The 19498-nt window shown below is 37.1% G+C and overlaps 1 protein-coding gene across 2 annotated transcripts in view; it reads left to right on the forward strand.

The window, feature by feature from the left end:
• The window catches only part of poe (E3 ubiquitin-protein ligase-like protein poe), an 87208-nt gene that overhangs the window by 25945 nt on the left and 41765 nt on the right, over positions 1–19498 (forward strand). The window contains exons 26-48 of one of the 2 annotated variants that reach the window (XM_087340379.1): positions 19–433; positions 964–1155; positions 2062–2314; positions 3260–3478; positions 3662–3860; positions 4052–4254; positions 4604–4763; positions 4905–5086; positions 5240–5485; positions 6885–7019; positions 7794–8058; positions 8578–8775; positions 10493–10588; positions 11225–11350; positions 11955–12088; positions 13356–13513; positions 14349–14498; positions 14635–14845; positions 16196–16391; positions 17194–17349; positions 17820–18053; positions 18172–18294; positions 19083–19228. In XM_087340379.1, coding sequence (XP_087196505.1) covers positions 19–433; positions 964–1155; positions 2062–2314; positions 3260–3478; positions 3662–3860; positions 4052–4254; positions 4604–4763; positions 4905–5086; positions 5240–5485; positions 6885–7019; positions 7794–8058; positions 8578–8775; positions 10493–10588; positions 11225–11350; positions 11955–12088; positions 13356–13513; positions 14349–14498; positions 14635–14845; positions 16196–16391; positions 17194–17349; positions 17820–18053; positions 18172–18294; positions 19083–19228 — 4397 coding nt within the window. The remainder of the gene's footprint in view (positions 1–18; positions 434–963; positions 1156–2061; positions 2315–3259; positions 3479–3661; positions 3861–4051; positions 4255–4603; positions 4764–4904; positions 5087–5239; positions 5486–6884; positions 7020–7793; positions 8059–8577; positions 8776–10492; positions 10589–11224; positions 11351–11954; positions 12089–13355; positions 13514–14348; positions 14499–14634; positions 14846–16195; positions 16392–17193; positions 17350–17819; positions 18054–18171; positions 18295–19082; positions 19229–19498) is intronic. The other variant, XM_087340380.1, reaches the window with a different exon arrangement.

The following is a 19498-nucleotide window of genomic DNA, read 5'->3' on the forward strand; positions in this document are numbered from 1 at the left end:
ATTTGTACCTTTCCATAGCTGAGAAGACACCAGGTGATAGCAGTTTGGAGCATCTGTGTGGGTCTTTATCTAGACTTGCTACTGTAGAACCAGCAATACTGCAGAATTGGCTGCGTCATGTTATCCTTGGTGGTACATCTCCAACTGCCAGTTTGCCAACACCAACAGCCACACTAGAGCCTGCTTCTCCACAACAGTCAGAATCCTCAACCAATGCAGCAACTCCTACTGGAAGTGCTTCTGCACCACCACCTCCGCCACTACCAGCTGCAGCAACAGCAGCAGTAAATGGAAAATCAGACACTGGTACTCAAATAGCAAGTTCAGAGTCAAACAGTAGCAGTCACAGTCCTACTGAAGAGCACCAGGGTCTTTTACAAGAGAACCATTTGTTGCTGCAGGGCCTCACAGCATATATTGTTAAGGAGAATAGGTAAGGGAAGTGAAATTGCATTAGTTTCTTATTTTGTTTGGAATTTATTGTTTTGGGCATGAAATCAAGAAGTTAATATCTAAACCGTGTAATTCTGATTTCTGGAATAAGCCATGTAGAGTTTCAGTCTTTAGGGCAAAGAAACTCCAGGTACAGAGACATTTGACACAAGACTGAGGATAACATACAAATTCTTTGCATAGTTTAAGGCCAGAAAGTTAGTGTATCTGGAAATGTTGTAAAAAATGTAAGACAAGTCTCAATTGAACTTCAAAATGAATACATTCTATAGAGATAGTATCATGTCTTGTTTCCCCTCTTCAGTAAGATTGTTCCCATTGTAAACAAATATGGTGCAATCTTCAAAGTAACTTTTCTTTCTTTTCTTCCTTCCTACCATCTTTCTTTTATTTATTTATTCCTCCCTGTCATGATGAGTTTGTATTCTTTTATCTGCCATAAGTACACATGAATTTTAGTTTTTGTAAAGGCACTCATGAATGGTGTCATGTTATGGTGTTATGTTGCAGCAATGTGAATGAGGAAGTGGCAGCTACAATACTGCGTGCTCTGATCCCAATTGCTTCACACATTCTTTCCCCTGCAGTTGAAGGAACTGGCTTTTCAGAGTTAATGGTTGTTATGGCTACACTTGCTGATGCTGGTTTAGGCAAGGGTCACGTACATCTATTTTCAGCTGCTACAGAGTGGCTTGAACTTTGGTAAGTGTTTGTGGAGTAGTTGGCATTAGAAAACATGGTGAAGTGATAAAGACCAAGCTCCATCCTAACAATTTAAACAGAGGTGATGGGTTCTTACTGAGCAAGTCTGAAGGCCTATTATTTATATCCTGAATAGAAGAAGGTTTTCTCCAAGGAGGCTGATTTGTAATTAGATGATGCAGAAAATGCCTGTTGGTTTTGCCATATCTGTATCTGTCCTCATGTAAGAACTCCTGAATTAATTTTCATGAAATTTGATATTGGACAGTTTCACTACAGGTTGTTGTCACTGCTCAGTTGTGGTTAAAGTTGAATAATGGCAGGTATTTTACGTGCATAATTACATATATTCCTGCATATGGAAGTTATTGGGTGGGAAGTCTCTGCATGAGGTATCTTAGCCAGCATCACAACCACATGGAAGACTCCCATGTGAATCCTGAGTGATGTCATCAACCAAACAAGTGAGGCGCTGGACAACACAGAATAAGATCATTGGGCTATTTCTTTTTCCTTGCTTCTGTTTGCGTGGCTTGATTGGTCTCTGATTGGTCAGTCTTCCTGTCCTCTGTGGCCAGATCCTCCATCTAACTCTATAACCCATGACTTTACTTCAGCCCTAAAGTATGAGATAACATGTTTCTCTGAAACATTGGTATACAACTAGAATATTGTAAGAATCCATGCAATCTTTGTGGTTCTTTTGTAATTTATACACAATGCAGAAACCAAAGACAGTATCTAATATATTACTGACACTTGCATGAAGTACAGTAAGAAACAGAAATTTATTATAGCTGATCCTAATAAAATAGTAATATGACTTGACACTGAACGTACTGTATCTTGTCCTAAGAAGTTCTCTGTCTTATTCCTCCATTTAATTATTGGTTATCTTTCATACAGTAAGCAGTATCTTACTCAGCCTCCTGTAGTTGAGAAATTAAGAGCTGGAGTGAGTACTGGGAAGCACTGTCTTGTGCTGGACTCTGCCTGTTACCTGCTTAACTACATTGGTGATGTGGTAACTGCGCTTTGTCCGTCGCCTCCAGGTCGAGCTATATCTCCTCCATGGGAAGGAGAGCTTCCACCAGAATTAGATTCTGACTGGACTGATGATTTAGGCCATGAAGATGATGAGAGCGGAGGAGAGGATTCGGTAAGTAGAGTAAGTGGTGTGTGCTATCTGATGATGTCATTGTCTTGACAAAATTAAATTTTGGATCTAAACTAATATATACTGAAAAAACATGTGGAAACCTTGCACAGTTTGTCATAATGTGATGTAACAAAGTAATATCCACAGCATTCAGGGAGTTAAGAGTGTTTATAGTTTTCCTTAGACACCCTGGGCAAATAATTAGGATAGTACCTTGGATAGGCTATGTCCTTGCTTCCTCTTTGGTGTTTTTCAGTTCACTGTACATAATCACTTATAATGCAACTAAGTAACCTCCGTAGTTGAAACAGTATTGTTTTATAACACAATCAAACATACTCGAGTATTAGAAAGAATAAAAATATGTCATTTCCCATACTGTTCTTATTTCGTAGTCATTCAAAGAGTGTATTAAAAAAGAGTGTCATTTATTATCTTCCTAAAAAACTGAAAATTTGATTATGATTTAATTGGCAAGTTTCAACTGAGCAGGCACCACAAAACAATTTATTTCCATGTAGATTAGTTACAGTATCTTATGCAGAGTGACTATGATTCATTAAAGATATCTGCTGATGTGCTTTGTTTTCTTACTTGAATTGTGCATCTCTAACAATTTTGTATAATAAAGCTGTCCCACTATACGCCATGTAGGCGCTTGGGGGAGAGGAGGTACAGCTTCTACTCATTCTTGACCTCGGCACTAGATGGGGGTGAGTGGTCAGTATCACGCCCCGGCCATGCTTTACCCCCGGGAAAGGACCCCGGTACCCATTGGATAGGAGGCTAACAATTTTGTATGGGCCTTCAATAATGTTGATTGAGAAGCCCGCAGGTTGATTCTTGCAGATGTATATTTTTAATGTTTCCTTTATTTTGAAGGTTCACATTTTATAATAGACCATTTATGCATTAACCAAATTGTGTTGTGCTTCTTAATTTCAGGATGAGGACAGTCTGTGTAACAAGCTTTGTACTTTCACAATAACACAGCGAGAATTTATGAACCAGCATTGGTACCACTGTCATACTTGCAAAATGGTAGATGGAGTTGGTGTATGCACAGTGTGTGCTCGTGTGTGTCATCGTGGACATGATATAACTTATGCCAAATATGGGAACTTCTTTTGTGATTGTGGAGCCAAAGATGATGGCACTTGTCAGGTATATGTTTGTGTGTTATTTTTGTTAATTCAGTAGCTTTTTGGAGCACACAGTTTAGTAGTTTACAGTATAAACTTGAAATTTTAAAATCCTATGTTGTCATGTGTAGTTCTTGCTGACCATCATCAGAATTCTTACTTATAAAAATATTTGAGGCATTGCAGCCATACATTTTTTGTATAGGCTCTTGTAAAACGAAGTTCTCAAAGCAGTGAGCAGCACATCACCCAAGCATTGTCTACCAATACACAAGGAACATTTGGTATGGAGCAGATGCTGCCAAGCTCTTTACGTCGTCGACCGTCATCTCCAGTCAATATTGATGCAAGTGAACGAGGCACACGGGACCAGCAGCGGCTTGCAACTTTAGCCAAACAACTTGGTAGGACTTGTGGTGGATAGAGTTTTAGAATACTCCTTGTCTTATTGCATGTTTCATTGATAATGGTGCAGTTATGCTGAATATTGTCTGTTGTGTGAGGAATGATTAATTTACTTTTAATGTCTGAAGAGTTGAATTTTCTTCCTATCTGTTAAGGTATTAGTGTGTAATTATATATCTGGTCTGTATAGAGAACTCAAGAGAGATTCTGATGAGCCATATCTCTGGAAGTTCAGTAATTGCATCACTTTTGGATTTGGTTAAAATACTGTTGCCTGCAGTGGAAGCATCATGCAAGCGCCATAGTCCTGTTGGGTGTCACCAACGAGCACAGACAGCTTTGCGTGAATTGCACACACTTGAGAAACGTTTTGAGAATACTGACCAACTTATGGTAAGGAAATGAAATATTCAGATTCACATTTATTTGTTTATCTTGTATACTTGGAATGTTTAAGCTTTCTGCTGGACTATTATAATTAAATATTCTTTCATCCTTCAAAAACTAGCTGGGCACATTAATGTTACTATCTTTTTTGGAAAAAAAAGTCATAGTCAGTAAATACAATGAATTAATCTTTCTTTTAAAGGTAATGTGATATTGAAACTTCATTGTAACTGAATTTAAATAAAACATTCTACATATTCAAATAATTACTGTTTACACTTGTGAGAAATAATACCCATGTGATTCTGTTTTTTTAATAAGAAGTAATTGTTTAATGTGAAATTTCATGTTTCAGGTCCCAACGCTGGGTTCACAGGAAGGTGCATTTGAGAATGTTCGCATGAATTACTCAGGTGATCAAGGCCAGACAATTCGACAGTTACTTTCAGCTCACATGATTCGCAGGGTGGCTATGTGTTGCCTGTCTTCTCCGCATGGAAAAAGGCAACACCTTGGTAAGAGAATGATTTCATTATGCTAAAGATTTTGCCGCTTTTTTACTTTTCTGAATTATTTCATGAAATTGGGATGGTTTCCTCTTTACAAATACAAAGTTCACTTTTCTTGTGTGTTTACTTTTTTTTGTTACTGTGCAGCTGTGTCACATGAAAAAGGAAAGATTACAGTTCTGCAGCTGAGTGCTTTGCTGAAACAAGCAGACTCATCCAAACGAAAGTTGACTTTAACTCGACTAGCCTCTGCACCAATACCTTTCACTGTACTATCCATCACTGGCAATCAGTGGAATGAGGACTTCCTGGCTGTCTGTGGTCTTAAGGTGAGTTTGTTAATAAGGTATTAGGCTAATTGATCTTAAAATTTTTCAGAGTGCCCGCAATTGTTATTGCTGTGAAATTCGACAGATTCATACGTTCTATCAATCTTTCTCTTTCTTGATTAATTTCAGTAATTATTGTTTCTTTTAAAACAGGATTGCCATGTATTGACATTCAGTACTAGTGGGTCAGTGGCAGATCATTTGGTTTTACACCCACAATTGGAAACGGGGAACTTCATTATCCGAGCCCTATGGCTTCCAGGCTCACAGACGCAGCTTGCACTCGTTACAGCAGACTTTGTGAAGATCTATGATTTGAGCTATGATGCTCTAAGTCCCCAGTACTTCTTCCTAGTGCCCAGTGGTAAGATTCGAGACTGCACATTTGTCTGCACAGAGGTATGTATGATACAGTTCCGAACAGGTTTATGCTCACTCTTAAAAGATATGACTGAAATGAAGGAAGGCTGCCGACTGTAACATCAGTCAGACTTAATATGATTTTGGTAGTTATTGGAACCAGTGTGCCTAAAGTGAAAAAGGTTAAGGTAAAATCAAATGAAATTCCAAATTGAAATGTGTGTAAGAACACTGAAAATGTCAGTTATAAAGTAAAGGTAAAGTTTGTCCCACTATACGCCATGTAGGCGTTTGGGGTGAGTGGAGGTATAGCTCCTCTCTTCCTTGACCCCGGCACTAGATGGGGGTGAGTGGTCAGCATCACGCCCCGGCCGGCTTTACCCCTGGGAAAGGACCCCCGGTACCCATTGTAGAGGAGGCTGGGTGGGCCCCAGAGCCGGTCTGGATGCAGAGACTAGAGGAAAAATCCTCTGCCCCGGTCGGGGATCGAACCCCGGTCGTCCAGCCCGTAGCTAGTCACTATACTAACTGAGCTATCCCGGCTCATGAAAATGTCAGTTATAATAAGGAATTATTTCTGCATGGTTTACGATTTGCTCGATTTGTGAAATGATGTAGGGCTCCAGAAGTACAACTTATTGCTGCTAGCTACTTATTGAAATGAGGTTACCCATGTTTTGAGGTATATTTAGTATAAATATTTCATAAAAGATATTTGGAAATTTAATGTTAAGACGAAGGAGGCCAAGGCTCAACTTTGGGCTCTCGCGCCATAGAAGAAGAAGAATGTTAAGACCAGGAAACGAAAGCAAGAGATTATTTGACTTGCTTCTGCATCTTGAACATGACAATATTTTAATGCTCTTTATCATTACATGGAAATTGCATTTACACTATTAACATTATGAGTATAGTTTGGTTTACTTCAGGGCCTTTTATACCCTTCAGTATATATATTCATGGTTGCATGATAATACTTATTTGCTTAGGACAATGTCCTGTCCTGAAGCACCGTTCATGAATATAATAAATGAATTTCTCATTGATGATCTCAACTTTTATTCTGTTTGGTTCATTTGACTAAATGTTTACATATGAAATGCGATGAAATGCTTTATAGTAAAACATCTACAGTTTCATGTAGTTCAGACACAAATAGAACCTGTCCAAAATCACGTGCTTGTTAAATTCTAATAAGTTTTGATGTCGGTATAAAAGTCACAGAATGATAATTATGAGTAAAATGAATCTTAAAGTAATAGGATGTCAGGGTGTGAACTGGATTCATCTGGCTCAGGTAGTGATTTCTTGTTTACAGTAGTGAGTCTTCAGGTTCCATAAAAGGTGGGGAATATAGTGTTATACTATTATTGTGGATATTTTAAAAACAAAAGTTGTTATCATATAGATATGGTTTAATTTATTGTGCTTGTTACAGGATGCTAGCTCTCATATGTTATTGATGTCATCTGCTGGCCACATTTATAGCCAGGCAATGGATGAAGAAAGCTCAGCAAAACATGGACCCTTTTATGTCACTAATACACTTGAAGTTTATCATTCAGAAATAAAAGTAAGTGTTGCATTTGTTTTGTTTTTTATACAAACTTCTACATGACATGAAATTGCCTTGTCCCAGTTTTGAGATGTAAGTGGAAACATCAAAGGTCTTCAGATATGTTTTGTGCATTATTTGTTAATACCATAAAGTGCATACAAATGAAAAGAGACTAGAGGCTTATGTGTGTAGTGAATTAGTGTGGATATAAGGAAGTGACCATAAAAATTGCATAAAGAATAGCTAATTATCCAGCTGAAATTTGAATTGAGTATCTCTCAAATACAGTTTAAATGCACTAATACTATGCTGAACTATTTAGTGATATAAAGAGACAGAAATATAAAGTTATATGTACATGTTTTGACATCTTTTACAAGGTAAAGAACAAGCAGAAACAGTTCATTGTTGGGAGTTTTGTGTTTATTCTTTATGTGCATATTGTATTACAGCACCATTTTCTTGTTACATAGTGTTACATTTCTGTCATGAAGGAAATGCCAAATTGTGTAAATTGGTTCAAGGCTTCTCAACCCACAGTCTGCAGAGAGTATTTGGTAGTAACCCCAGTTCTATGAGTAGTTATTGCAACATAAAGGAGATTGAAAAGTCAAGAACTAGGATGGTTCAGCAACCCAGAAGAGAGTCGTTTTCAGACTGAAATATTGTTCACTGATTGATATGGAACTTGCTGAAAATAGCATGTACTACTTGGACTGTACTGTGAAGGAGATTGTAATGAAACTTTTGTTAGCTGAATATGCTGTTTATAGTTTGTGAATTTTTCAGGATGTGAATGGACAGGTTGGTGGTGGTGGTGTCTCAATCTATTATTCACATGCTCTTCAGCTCCTGTTCTTCAGCTACAGCCATGGAAAGAGTTTTATAGCTCCACTTAAGTACATGGACAGTGGGTTGCCTGCTGTCTTTATGATTAATCTAGGAAAGGCTGGAGGCAATGGAAATAAGGCAAACAATGCTCAGCCTCAGCCCTTGTGTCAGTGGAGCGAGGTACCAAATCATCCAGGACTTATTTGCAGTGTCATGCAGAGCAGTGAGTTTTACAGACTTCAGTTGTACAGTTTCATATTTTAATTGTCAGTGAACATTTTTACTTCATTTCTCAATGTATTAATAAAATTGAACAGGTGAACTCCAAAATGCATTAAGTCAGTTTTGTAGGTTTCATAATAATGGATCTCAAATTCTTTTCTGAGCCCCATTTATGTGAAAAAGGGAGAGTCCATATCATACTTAATCATGATGATGATGATGATGTAGAAACTTTCCTTTGTCAAGTATTCTATACACTTAAGCACAGGTGAATAGAACACCTCATGGGCTTACTTATTCACCTTTTCCTTCCATCCACTGATATTGCAGATGCTTTCCCCAATGGTAGAGCAGCCTGAGCATAAAACTGACTACTCACCTGCATCTGGTGCAGAGGTTAAGAATATGTAGAGCTTCATCTTTATGTCCCTTAAATTTTCATGGTATGATGTTTGATGAAACACAGATAAGACTATGTTGATACAAATGTACAGTAAACATTTTATTTTGTATACTTCAGGCAACAATCCAGTAATTCTAATGCTGAAGCCAGACACAGTGTTGATTCAGGAAATTAAGGTTGTACCTGCTAAAGCTAAGATCATGGACATGGTAGCCATCCGACACCCATCCTCTAACACTGACCAACGCACTACTCTCATCCTGCTGTGTGAAGATGGCAGCCTGAGGATCTATATGGCCGCAATGGAACAGACAGGTTTGCTTACGATACAAAACGATGTTCTAATAGATGTGACATTCATTCTCACAGATGTATTTGTAACTTCATAAATTTACATGAGAGGCAATACAGTGAAACCTCTATCCATCGTTCCCGGAACTATCGTTTTCCCGGATGCATCGTCCGTTTTGTTCGGTCCCGAATACATCCCATATAAAATAATGTTACATTTTCCCGCTTCTATCGTTCCTCGAACTATCGTTTTATCGCATCGATCGTTCAAAAATCTTAGTCCCGGCCCACAATTTTCCCGCAATGATCGTTTCTGAGAATTTAAAATGCTGGGTTTTGAGATAAATTATTACCGAAAGACGCACAATGTTTTTGGAATACGCAGTAGCGGTAACCTGTTATGTCGCCCAACCAGCACAGATTCTTTTGGAATGAGGGGTCAGCGGTGCAGGGGTGATAGTTGGAGTGAATGGCGGTGCCCATTGTCAGAAATTTTACGATTTTAATTAGGGTGCACTCATATTTCGTTCCAGCGATGCCAGATGGCATGTGCAGTGTGAATTTCTTCACAAATGCTTTTATTATAAGTACAAAGGAAAGGCTGGCGGCACTTTTCATTCTTCTGGTTCATCTTGTTTCTAGTGGTTCAGGGTCTTCTACAGCTACGTTTCGTTTAGTTCGGCAGTAATAGTATTTCCATTCTTCCTGTTATTGTCCGCAAAGGGGGTTGGAGTGGTGAGGAAGAAGAAGAAGACGAACGCGAGCCCGAAGCTTTGCCGAAGCGCACGCTGCATTGGCGAAAGTGAAGTCGTTCTTTTATGCGCTTAATATTAGTGAACGTGACGAGGAAAACATTTTGAACGTGGAAAGTGCTCTGTTTGGTCTAAAACGTAAAGTTTCGACAAACCAGTTGTCCATTAAAGACTTTTTTGGTAAAAAGAAGTAACTTTGAAAGAGAAACATTGTTTTTTTTTAAATTTTTAATGCTTTCCCGCATCTATCGTTTTCCCGCATTCATCGTTTTTATTTCCCACCCCCGCCGAAAACGATGCATCGAGGTTTCACTGTAGTTGGAAAAGAGGAGTCTTCATATATTCCTTTGTTCTACGTGATATACAATGACTCAGATATGTATATATCTAAAGTTAATTGTAGAGTATTAACCAATCAAGCACCTTCTTGCAGGGACAAGTTCCAGTTATTTTATTACAAGTACTCCATGTGTGCTTCTATTTTGACATGGCAACATACAGCTGTTTTCAAATTTCTGTCAAAATTGTTTCTGACACTGGTGGAATTTAAACATGTTCCTTAACATCCCTCCAGTGGTCCTGCACAAAAAGAAGTGTGATGGATTAAGATAAAAGACTGGGAAGCCAATGTAGTTCTGCCCAGTCCACAGTTGTTAGCTGGTAAAGGAACTGCTGAACTCCCAAGTCATAGTGGAGGGAGACACTATCATGTTGAAATCTCAGCCCCATATGAACTGTGCTGTAGAAGTTGTTTCCACAACCATTTCTCCAACATAAACAGGTGGATATGAGCAAATGTGGTCTGATGTGGCATAAAATTAGGGAATGATCCACCACCTAAGAAGTCCATTAAAGAATGGTAACATCTCCATAATGTTAAAAATCTTTCCACATTGACATGGTTGATTGCCCAAGAAGACTTGTTGCATTCAGTCACTGTGAAAGTTTCAACTTTTTGGAATTGATTGAAACATTTTATATTTTTGTAGGATTTTGGCTGTCTCCAAATATACAGGCAGTCAGTACTATGACAGCAATGAAACCACTGAGGAAAAAGAAAGTAACTAAAACTGGAAAACCACCTGGTAAGCTCCCAAGTGTTTTAAAACTGGTCTGAAATATTGTTGTTTGTTGAGAAGATCATTTGAGACAAAACAAAAGTAGCAAGTAATTGTAACCTATTATGTCTGTAGGATTTGATTTGTGTATTTGATAATGAACCTTTGGGTCCCACAAAAATGTGTGATTTTCTTGACTACTGTTAATTTCTCAAGAAGGACTTATTAAAGAGAATGAGTTGTTAAAGGAAATAGTATTTTTTGAAATGTAGGAAATTATAGAAAGAAAGGAACAGGTGTGGAGATGATTAGGAATTTGAAAAATGCAGTTAAATGAAAGGCAGACTGAAAAAGATCGAGAAAAAATACAGTTGTTTTGAAGTATGTTTCAAATTAATGTTTTCTTAATACTCTGTCAAAACCCCACACACATAATGTAAAAATGTTTAAATTTTAAGATCTCAGCTATATCGAAGATCTCCATTAAGTGGGATATTTTGAGAATAGATGTATGTCCAATATCAATATATATATGGTCATTAATTGATGTGGAAACTATCAGTACATTCTTCAATTTTCTCTGTTTACATTTGTAGACATTGACATAATGTAGAATGACGACAAATAGCAATTGGATGAGAACTGTATCACTGTTTGTTGTAGGAGTGGTGAGTTTTCCAATAGATTTTTTTGAACATTGCCAAGCGATGAATGAAGTGGAGTTCGGAGGCAATGACCTACTGCAAATTTACAATACACAGCAGATCAAGCATCGTCTCAATACTACAGGTAATAGTGCTTTGATATAATAATACTCTGCTGTACAGCAGAAATGCTCAGAGCCACACTGTGCAAAAAATGTGCCCTAATTTGATATAAGATAATCTGATAGTGAAAGAAACCACTTTGAAGACCTAGTTGTAGATGAGAGATAATATATCTTTTATCTAATAATGCCACTTAAAATACTGTAGAAGTATGAAGTATTTTAAATAGGGTGTGAGGATGTGTACTAGATTTAAGTGGCTTGGAATAAGGACCAGTAGCAGTCTCTTGTGAGCTCCATGGAGTTGGGGACTGGAGATGCAGAACATCATTTAGTTTTACAGCTGAAGAAACTGATGTATGCAGCAATATGTGGTATTATAAACATATTTTATAAAGTGGAAGTCATTTTTTTTTCCAGTTACATGGGAGGTTATGTTTCCCTCTTTTTTATTTCTTTGTTGCTTTGTCATTTCCATCTGTTGTTGTTTTGTCATTTCTTTTCCCTTCAATTCATTGTATAACAGCATAGCAGGTCCATTATCAAAGGTTTTTTGTATTCCTTGCCAGCAACTGCAATTTCTGAAGTTAAAGGAAATTTGAATTGATATTGAAATTTGTTTTATAGGGATGTATGTTGTGTCAACAAAGCCAGCAGGGTTCAGCATTGAAATAACAAATCAAGACAGCTCATTGGTGATGACAGGAGTTCGTATAATGCTTGGTACCCAGGATTCTCAGAGAGCACCTTCATATGTTGAAGTATGTGTTACAATTTCAAATATATTGTAACTAATTGTGAAGAGGACAATAAGACATACCAGCATACTGGATATACAAATAAGCACATGAAGCTCCTCACAGTTTTCTGTTTTTCCCCCTTGCCATTGTGTAGTTTAAGTTGACTTCTATCTGTTCTGTAAAAAGTCAATAAAGGGTGGAGCATTTTTTATGATGAAGGTGATGTGGTTCATCTTAATGCTGTTTTGGCTTAATTCATACATTTGTAGTAGGATGTATATTTTGAGAAGGGGTCAGAAAGTAGCCTGGGCCTGTAATCGTCTGAAAATAATTGTCGTGAAATGGAACACCCATGTTTTGTTACCTGTGGTACTGCTTGAAGAATTTGATTTTGTGGTGTTTGAAAATGGAAAGCTATGAGATTATCCTTCTCATTCTTCACAATATTTTTGGTAAACAGCAAGCAGTTAAATTTTGTACCATAATGTGCTGTGGGCAATGCCAGTCACTGAGGCCAAAGCATTGCATAAGGCATTCCATCCATCTTCATGAGTTGCTCAGATGATCAGTCTCATCCACATATTTAATATCAGCTCAGTGCCACCATTCTGAAGTGTTCTGATTGTTTATAAAAGTCTCTCAATAGCTTTATAGAAGTAGTACATGACTACAAATTGAATGAGTTGATATGTTTAGATTGCCAAGGTTACTTTTCTTTCGTGTTTGTCTGAGCTCATATGAGGTGCAATTAAAATATTTCCAGATTGAATGTTTTCTTTATATATACTTAATGCATTTTTGGCTCTTCAGTGTATTTCCTTTGTGAACTGATACAGTATACCTATAAATTTTGCCCTTACTGGAAGCATGTATGGAAGTTGTGTATTTTGTACTCCACAGGTGTGTTGTGTAATTTTTATGACAATGTTATCAAATCTGGCATGGAGCTAGATTTGTGAAGTTAGGATAACAATTTTGCAGTTTCTTGCTAGAAATTTCTACAATGACAAAATAGTAACTTGGAGTATTGGCGTAGTGTCAAAACAAGTTTTCAGTGTGTCATTTCTCAGGACACTTTGTCAGTGTGCTCTGTGCTGTCATGTTACAGCACTAAAATTGATCACATCTGTTTTAAGATTCATTGACCTTGTCTTGTGGATTACTTTATCTGTTTTATGTATCAGCATTACACCATGACCTTCAAAGAACAGACCAGAGGGTATAATCTGTAAAACCTGGAAATCTTTATGTCATAACAATTATTGAAGTTGTGTTGCCCTTTTTTCAGGTATTTGGCCGTAGCATTCAAACAAATGTTGCACGGAATCGTTGGTTTGACATGCCATTTACACGAGAAGAAAGTCTTCAAGCTGACAAGAAACTAATTCTTACATTTGGACCTTCAGAAGATCCTGGAGTAGTCACCATGGTAGATTCTATCAAAGTGTAAGATGTATTTTGTTGTTGTTTTGAGAGGTTCGGATGTGTTAGACAAATAACGAAACAATAATATAAATGTAATTAGGCAAGAGGAAAGAGTTATGATTGAATAGGAGACTGGATAGATCTCAGAACCAGTCTGGATGTTGTGGCCAAGAGAAAAGTACATGCTTCTACCAGTAATGGAACCAGATAATCTAACACACAGTCACTATGCTGACTGAGCTGTTTTATCTGACATAAAAATGGAATGTAAGCAATATATATAGGTTAATATTTTCATACTTTTATAGTGAAAACTGGTTGTCCGTGAATTTTATGTGAGGTTAGGTAACAGCTGGTTGCAAAGAAATGGCATTGACCTGTTGTCTTTAACATAAGGTCAAGTTTCTGTGTTTAATAGTCTATTTACATTATATCACGTTTTTACCCAGCACCTTATCACATATGAGGCTTCGCATATAACCATTTTTAAGGGACTGTAGGTGAATTTCAGGATGACTAGATCACAAGCATGTTTTCCTGTTTTGGTTTTTTAAAACCCCATGAACCAGAGTTCCTTAAGAAGCTGGCAGTTGCTCATCTGGTCAAGAACTAATCCCTGCCATTTATGGAACCCAAAGGTTCATTATGGTCTTTACAAGAGCTTTTCACTAGACACTGTGTTCGAACAGTAGAATAGTCCTGTCGGACACCTGCATACTCATTGTCCAATTCTATTGAGTCCAGTTAACACCTGAACTGATATCATCTGAATGAATGCTGCCTTTTTTAAATTCCAGAATGGGTGTTTGATGTCAAGTAATTTGTTGGATGTGTCTGTTTTAACAATTGCTTACAGATATGGAAAGACAAAGGATGCCTTTGGTTGGCCAGAGGAAACAGAAGATATTGCAAGTACATCAGCTGCTGTGACCCAGACTTCTGCAGGAACGAGCACGGAGACTGACAATGTGGCTGTTGCCCCAGTACAGCTTACTTCTCTGGATAGGTGTGTTCCTATTGCATACAAAATTCTTATTATATAAATATGAGTATTGATTTGCATAGGAGTGAAGTGATATAGTTTTGTAAATTTTCTTTTTTAATGTAGAGTTATTTAAAAATAATCTTTACTTTTTTTTCAGAATGATAACTGGAGCTTTGGAAGTTATGGATGGATATTTCACGTTATATGGCAGTGCAGCAACTGACGAGATAAAAGCAGCACAGCGGATGGCCGCTGTGGATGTGGCTACTAAACTCCTCACACTACCAACGCCCATATGTGTTCAGCTCCACACAAAATGTCTTCTGGCAGCACTGCATCCCACACGATCAGCATATCACAGCTATAAGGTATGTTTAATACCTTCTTGGAAGGACTAGTAAATAACTTCTTTCTTTTCTCTCTCCTGCATTTCACATTTGATAAGGTTCTGAGATAACAAGCAATGCCATTGCAAGTGCCAGAAGTGAACTCTTCCACAGTCTATTTATTGCAAGAAGTAAATTATTTTAAACAAATCAGGGAAGTTTATTGTGTTAAGTTCTAATATTGATTATAAGTGTCTGCAATTGTTTGAGTTTTTATGTTATTTGCTATGTGATTGTCCTTATACTAATGCAGTTAATTCAGTTTGAATTTAAAAGGTGTTGGACTCACCTTGAAATTATGAAGGAACTCCATTTTCCAAATGTTAGACTTTAATTCAACAGAGTTCCCCATTTATGTAAACACATGATGAATGGCCAGTACCAATTTCAGTTAATGTTTCTTAAAGCATGCATGGGGTGGCAAGGGGTGCATACAGAATTTTGGTAGGGAATCTTTCTGGAAAACAGCCACTGGGAGGATCAAGAAGGAGATGAGAGGATAACATCAAGATGGATCTTAGGGAAGTCGACTGTGAGGATGTCAAATGAATGGAGTTGGCTCAGAATCGTGGCTGGTGCGGGCTTTGGTGTTGTTAGTGTTGCACCTGTGGGTTGTGCTACCAGGGATTTAGTTAGTTTCTTAATTTTTAGGTTGTCAGATTTTTCAGCCTGAGTCTTGCAATGGGTAGGAGTATGATTTATATGAATGATGGGCTGAACCCAGTAATGGATCAGCTAGGGTGAAGGATGTTTTACTTAGAAGTTTGAGGGCTTTGTAAAGTTGATCTGACAGGTGGTATGAACAACTATTATGTGTACTAAGTATAAGCACCAAAAGCACTGCAGGATGCTAGCAGATGCTTTTCATTTTATTCAAAAAATAGTATTTTGCAGTTGAAGAGTGAATTAGATCCTTTGGGTGAATATAAGAAGGCAAATTATATTGTTGGGACTTTAACATATATGCTGGAGATGAGAAATGCCTACAAAATTTTAGTCAGAAAACCTGAAGGTATCATATTACTTGGTATACGTAAGAATAGATGGAAGGCTAATACAAAATGTATCTTAAAGGATTAGAGTATAATGTGGACTGGATTCAACTGGCTGATGATAATATCTGATTGCGGGCTGTTGTAAACATGATATTGGACTGCTGAGTCCAATAAAAGGTGTGGAATTTATTGACAAACTGAGTGACTATGAGCTTCTCAGTGACTGCTGTGTAGAGTTGGTTATGGAGGATAAGGAATAGAAAGTGTGGCTGTTTATTGCTTTTGAGGACTGCTCCATATTGCTTTTATAAATACTTAGTTGAATGTTCTCTTACAGGATCAGTCACTTCTGAACCATGTTCACCAGTCACTTGCTGCCTTGGCAGAAGTGCAGGATCCAAGGGATCTAGATGCAGAGGCTTTCTACCGACTGGTTCTGACGGCTAGGGGTGTAGCAGTATCAAGGCCGTATAACTTGGCCAAATTTGCAGAACAGCAGCAGGATAAAACTCCAGTGAGTGAACAGGCACCAGGTTAGTTCCTGCAACTGGATTGTGAGTATGAATTTAATTTAATGTGTAAAGCAATCTGTTCACTATGTGAAATTTGAGGTTTTCATGGTAGTGGTGGTGATGATGATGATTATCATCATCATTATGGTTATGCCACTTTTTAGACGCATAGGTAGATACCAATGTTGCAGAGAAACATGCTGTTCACATCTTCATATTATTTCTACACTTCATCCCTGAAGATGGAAATATGTTTCCCTGAAACATTGGTATCTACATACAACTGTTCATGGCATCATAACTCAGAACGTCGCTATCTATTCACTTCTGTTTTGTTGGTAGGTAGTCATATACACCTTAGCACACAAAGTGATCTCACTTGTATTTGTAATATGTATCACCATTAGGTGTCACATTAGTAAATAATAGAAACGATGTGTCATGCCGTGTCCTTTGTTTATTTTATAATTTGAACTTAATAATAAGAATAAGTCAGAGCTTCTTTTTCCATTTCACTTACATCTATGAAAGAGATTAAAGTGCCCTATTATTATTTTCATAGTTTATTAATTTTATTTGAAGATACATTTAGAATATTAATTTTGTGTACATATACATAAGCATTTTAAGCAAATGTTTGTTGAAAATATGTGATATAATTACAAGTAACCAGTTTCATTGGTTCATTGCAGTTTATTTTAAGAGAAACCTTGTATAAGTATGTGTACGTCAGCTAGTATTTTATAATTTTTGGGTTTCAAAAATAGCATGTTTTGTTTCTGATTTATGAATCCTGATGTAACATTATTTTGTGTTTCTTTAGCTGAAGTATCTGATGCTGACAGGAAAACAAATCCAAACACCAAAATAGAGTCCATTGAAGGTGGTCAACATCTGATGTTACAATTGATGAAGGCAATGTGGCTCTTGCATCAGGCCCACCCAGCCAACATGGCGCTGGCTCCAGTCTGTGTTCCAGGTTAGATGTGTGTTGAATAGATAGACATTTGAATCATCAGTTTGAAATTGACAGAGAAATACACAAAGTGAAACATAAGGTAAAATCAAGTCTCCTTTCACTACACATTAGCTCCCTTATACAGAAAATTCCTGGTATGGACAAAACATCTCTGTCTTTTGCAGAGGGTTTTTATTGAATAACTCTGTAGCATCTGATCTTTGGGGTGTGTGTACATGAGTGAAATTAGATGTACACCTACAGTGGTTTGTAACAGTTGATTTTGATATCGGTTTTCACTATAATTTACAGTGAAAGTGAAGGAATTAATTAGATAAGAAAATATTTAATATACTATACTATTAATATATTATTATTTGAAAACTGTTACAGATGAGGCAAGTTATTGCCAAGTGTGGATTACCATTATTTGTCACAATTTTCACCCAACATTCCCATACAAGGGGTTGATCTCTGTTTCCTTTATCCAGGTTTGACACATGTTGAAGCTACTGTCCATGCTGTTGTTGAAATTATTCATGCTTTTACAACATGTGACATGGAAGGTACAGTTGCAATGGCAGCCAAGCTTTATCTGGATTTGCTTTTGTGTGAGGACATCACTGTGAGTTTCAGTGCAAAGCAAGCTATCATCAGAGTACTACGTCCACGACTGAGACGTCGCAGGGTTTTAATCCCCAGTCCTCCCCATTGTAGCACTCCAGGTAACAGTATAGAACTAGAAACTTGTCTGCTTGAATGTTTACTATTATTCTGAATACCTAATTTGATTGTTATTAATTTTTTCAATGCTGGGTATAAGTAAAAGTGCATTTTTTGTAGGTGGGGCAACAGAATTGGAATCTGAAAAGGGCCCAGTCTCTCAGCCTTCCCAGGATTCAACAGAAGAGCAACATTATGAAGTAGACAGTGTGGAACCACTGGTGTTACTTGCTTCAGATGCTGGTTTGTACACAGTGTATATATTGTAGCTGCTGAATACAGTGTGGAACACAAATTGTGTTTGGTAGCATATTTTTAAATTGTTGTGGTGTATTGTGCAGTGAAGTTCTGCAGCTGAAAGAGAATAAGTAACTAAAAATTATCATTCTAAAGATATGGAAGAATTTTTTTCTAGACATCTGTCATTGTGTTGTCTTGTCTCCATCTTATTTGACAGGCTCCTTTGTGTATGACTCCAGAATATTTACATATTTTATATCAAAATGTGGGATAATGTCCAGAAAAATATTCTTGTATAATAAAAATATTAGAATAGATTCTCACACTACTAATTTTTTTTTTTCCAATTAAGCACTTGCTAAAGAAGTACAAGAAATTGCTAACATTTATTATATATTTACATATTTCCTCATCCATTTCTGTTGTACAAGATGTAATCAGAATTTTCATGGACAGAATTTTTAGTAATTATGTGAAAGCAACTGGCTCGTTGAGACTAGACTTTCAAATATTCTTATAACACCATTTCTGAACAATAATGAAACCGGTGTACCTACATTTTAGGAAAAAACTATATAATGTTATTAGGAGAGTAGAATCTAGGATGTTATGATGGACTCGGCATATTGCTAGGATGACAAAGACATAAAATGCCTACAAAATTTTGGTGGAGAAACCTCTTGGAAAATAAAGAAGGATTGACAGAGAGATAGACAATAATGTTATGAAGATAGGATAGAACTTTCTCAGGATTGTGATGTAAGGTGTTCAGAACAAGAACTGTATTGTAGGAGCAGGTGGTGGTGGTGTGTCTGTGAATGTGAATCCTATTGAGGCATTGCTTGGTGCACCTGGAGCATTCCCACCTCTGTTGGACATCCCTCCTGATGCTGATGATGAGACTATGGTGGAACTAGCAATAGCCCTCAGCCTGCAGGTAAGCACATCAGTAGTAGTCTTCTCATACAGAATTGTATCTGGGATTTTTAGTTGACACTAAGAAGAATAATTAGAAGAAATTTTGAATATAATACAAGTGAATTTAAGGTAGTAATTAGTATGCAAACTCATTCACAGTTTGAATTATTTTGTTGGACTTCATGGTTGTTTGTTGTTGATATGAATTTGTTTCTGCAGATGCCATACTGCATAGTTACGATTGTCTTTGTTGTATTTATTTAAATATACACTATATTAAAGTGGACGT

This window comes from Zootermopsis nevadensis, unplaced genomic scaffold, assembly GCF_977971745.1.
Source record: "Zootermopsis nevadensis isolate Lab colony 2312 unplaced genomic scaffold, Znev_1.0 Znev_ptg000061l, whole genome shotgun sequence".
Classification (NCBI taxonomy): domain Eukaryota; kingdom Metazoa; phylum Arthropoda; class Insecta; order Blattodea; family Termopsidae; genus Zootermopsis; species Zootermopsis nevadensis.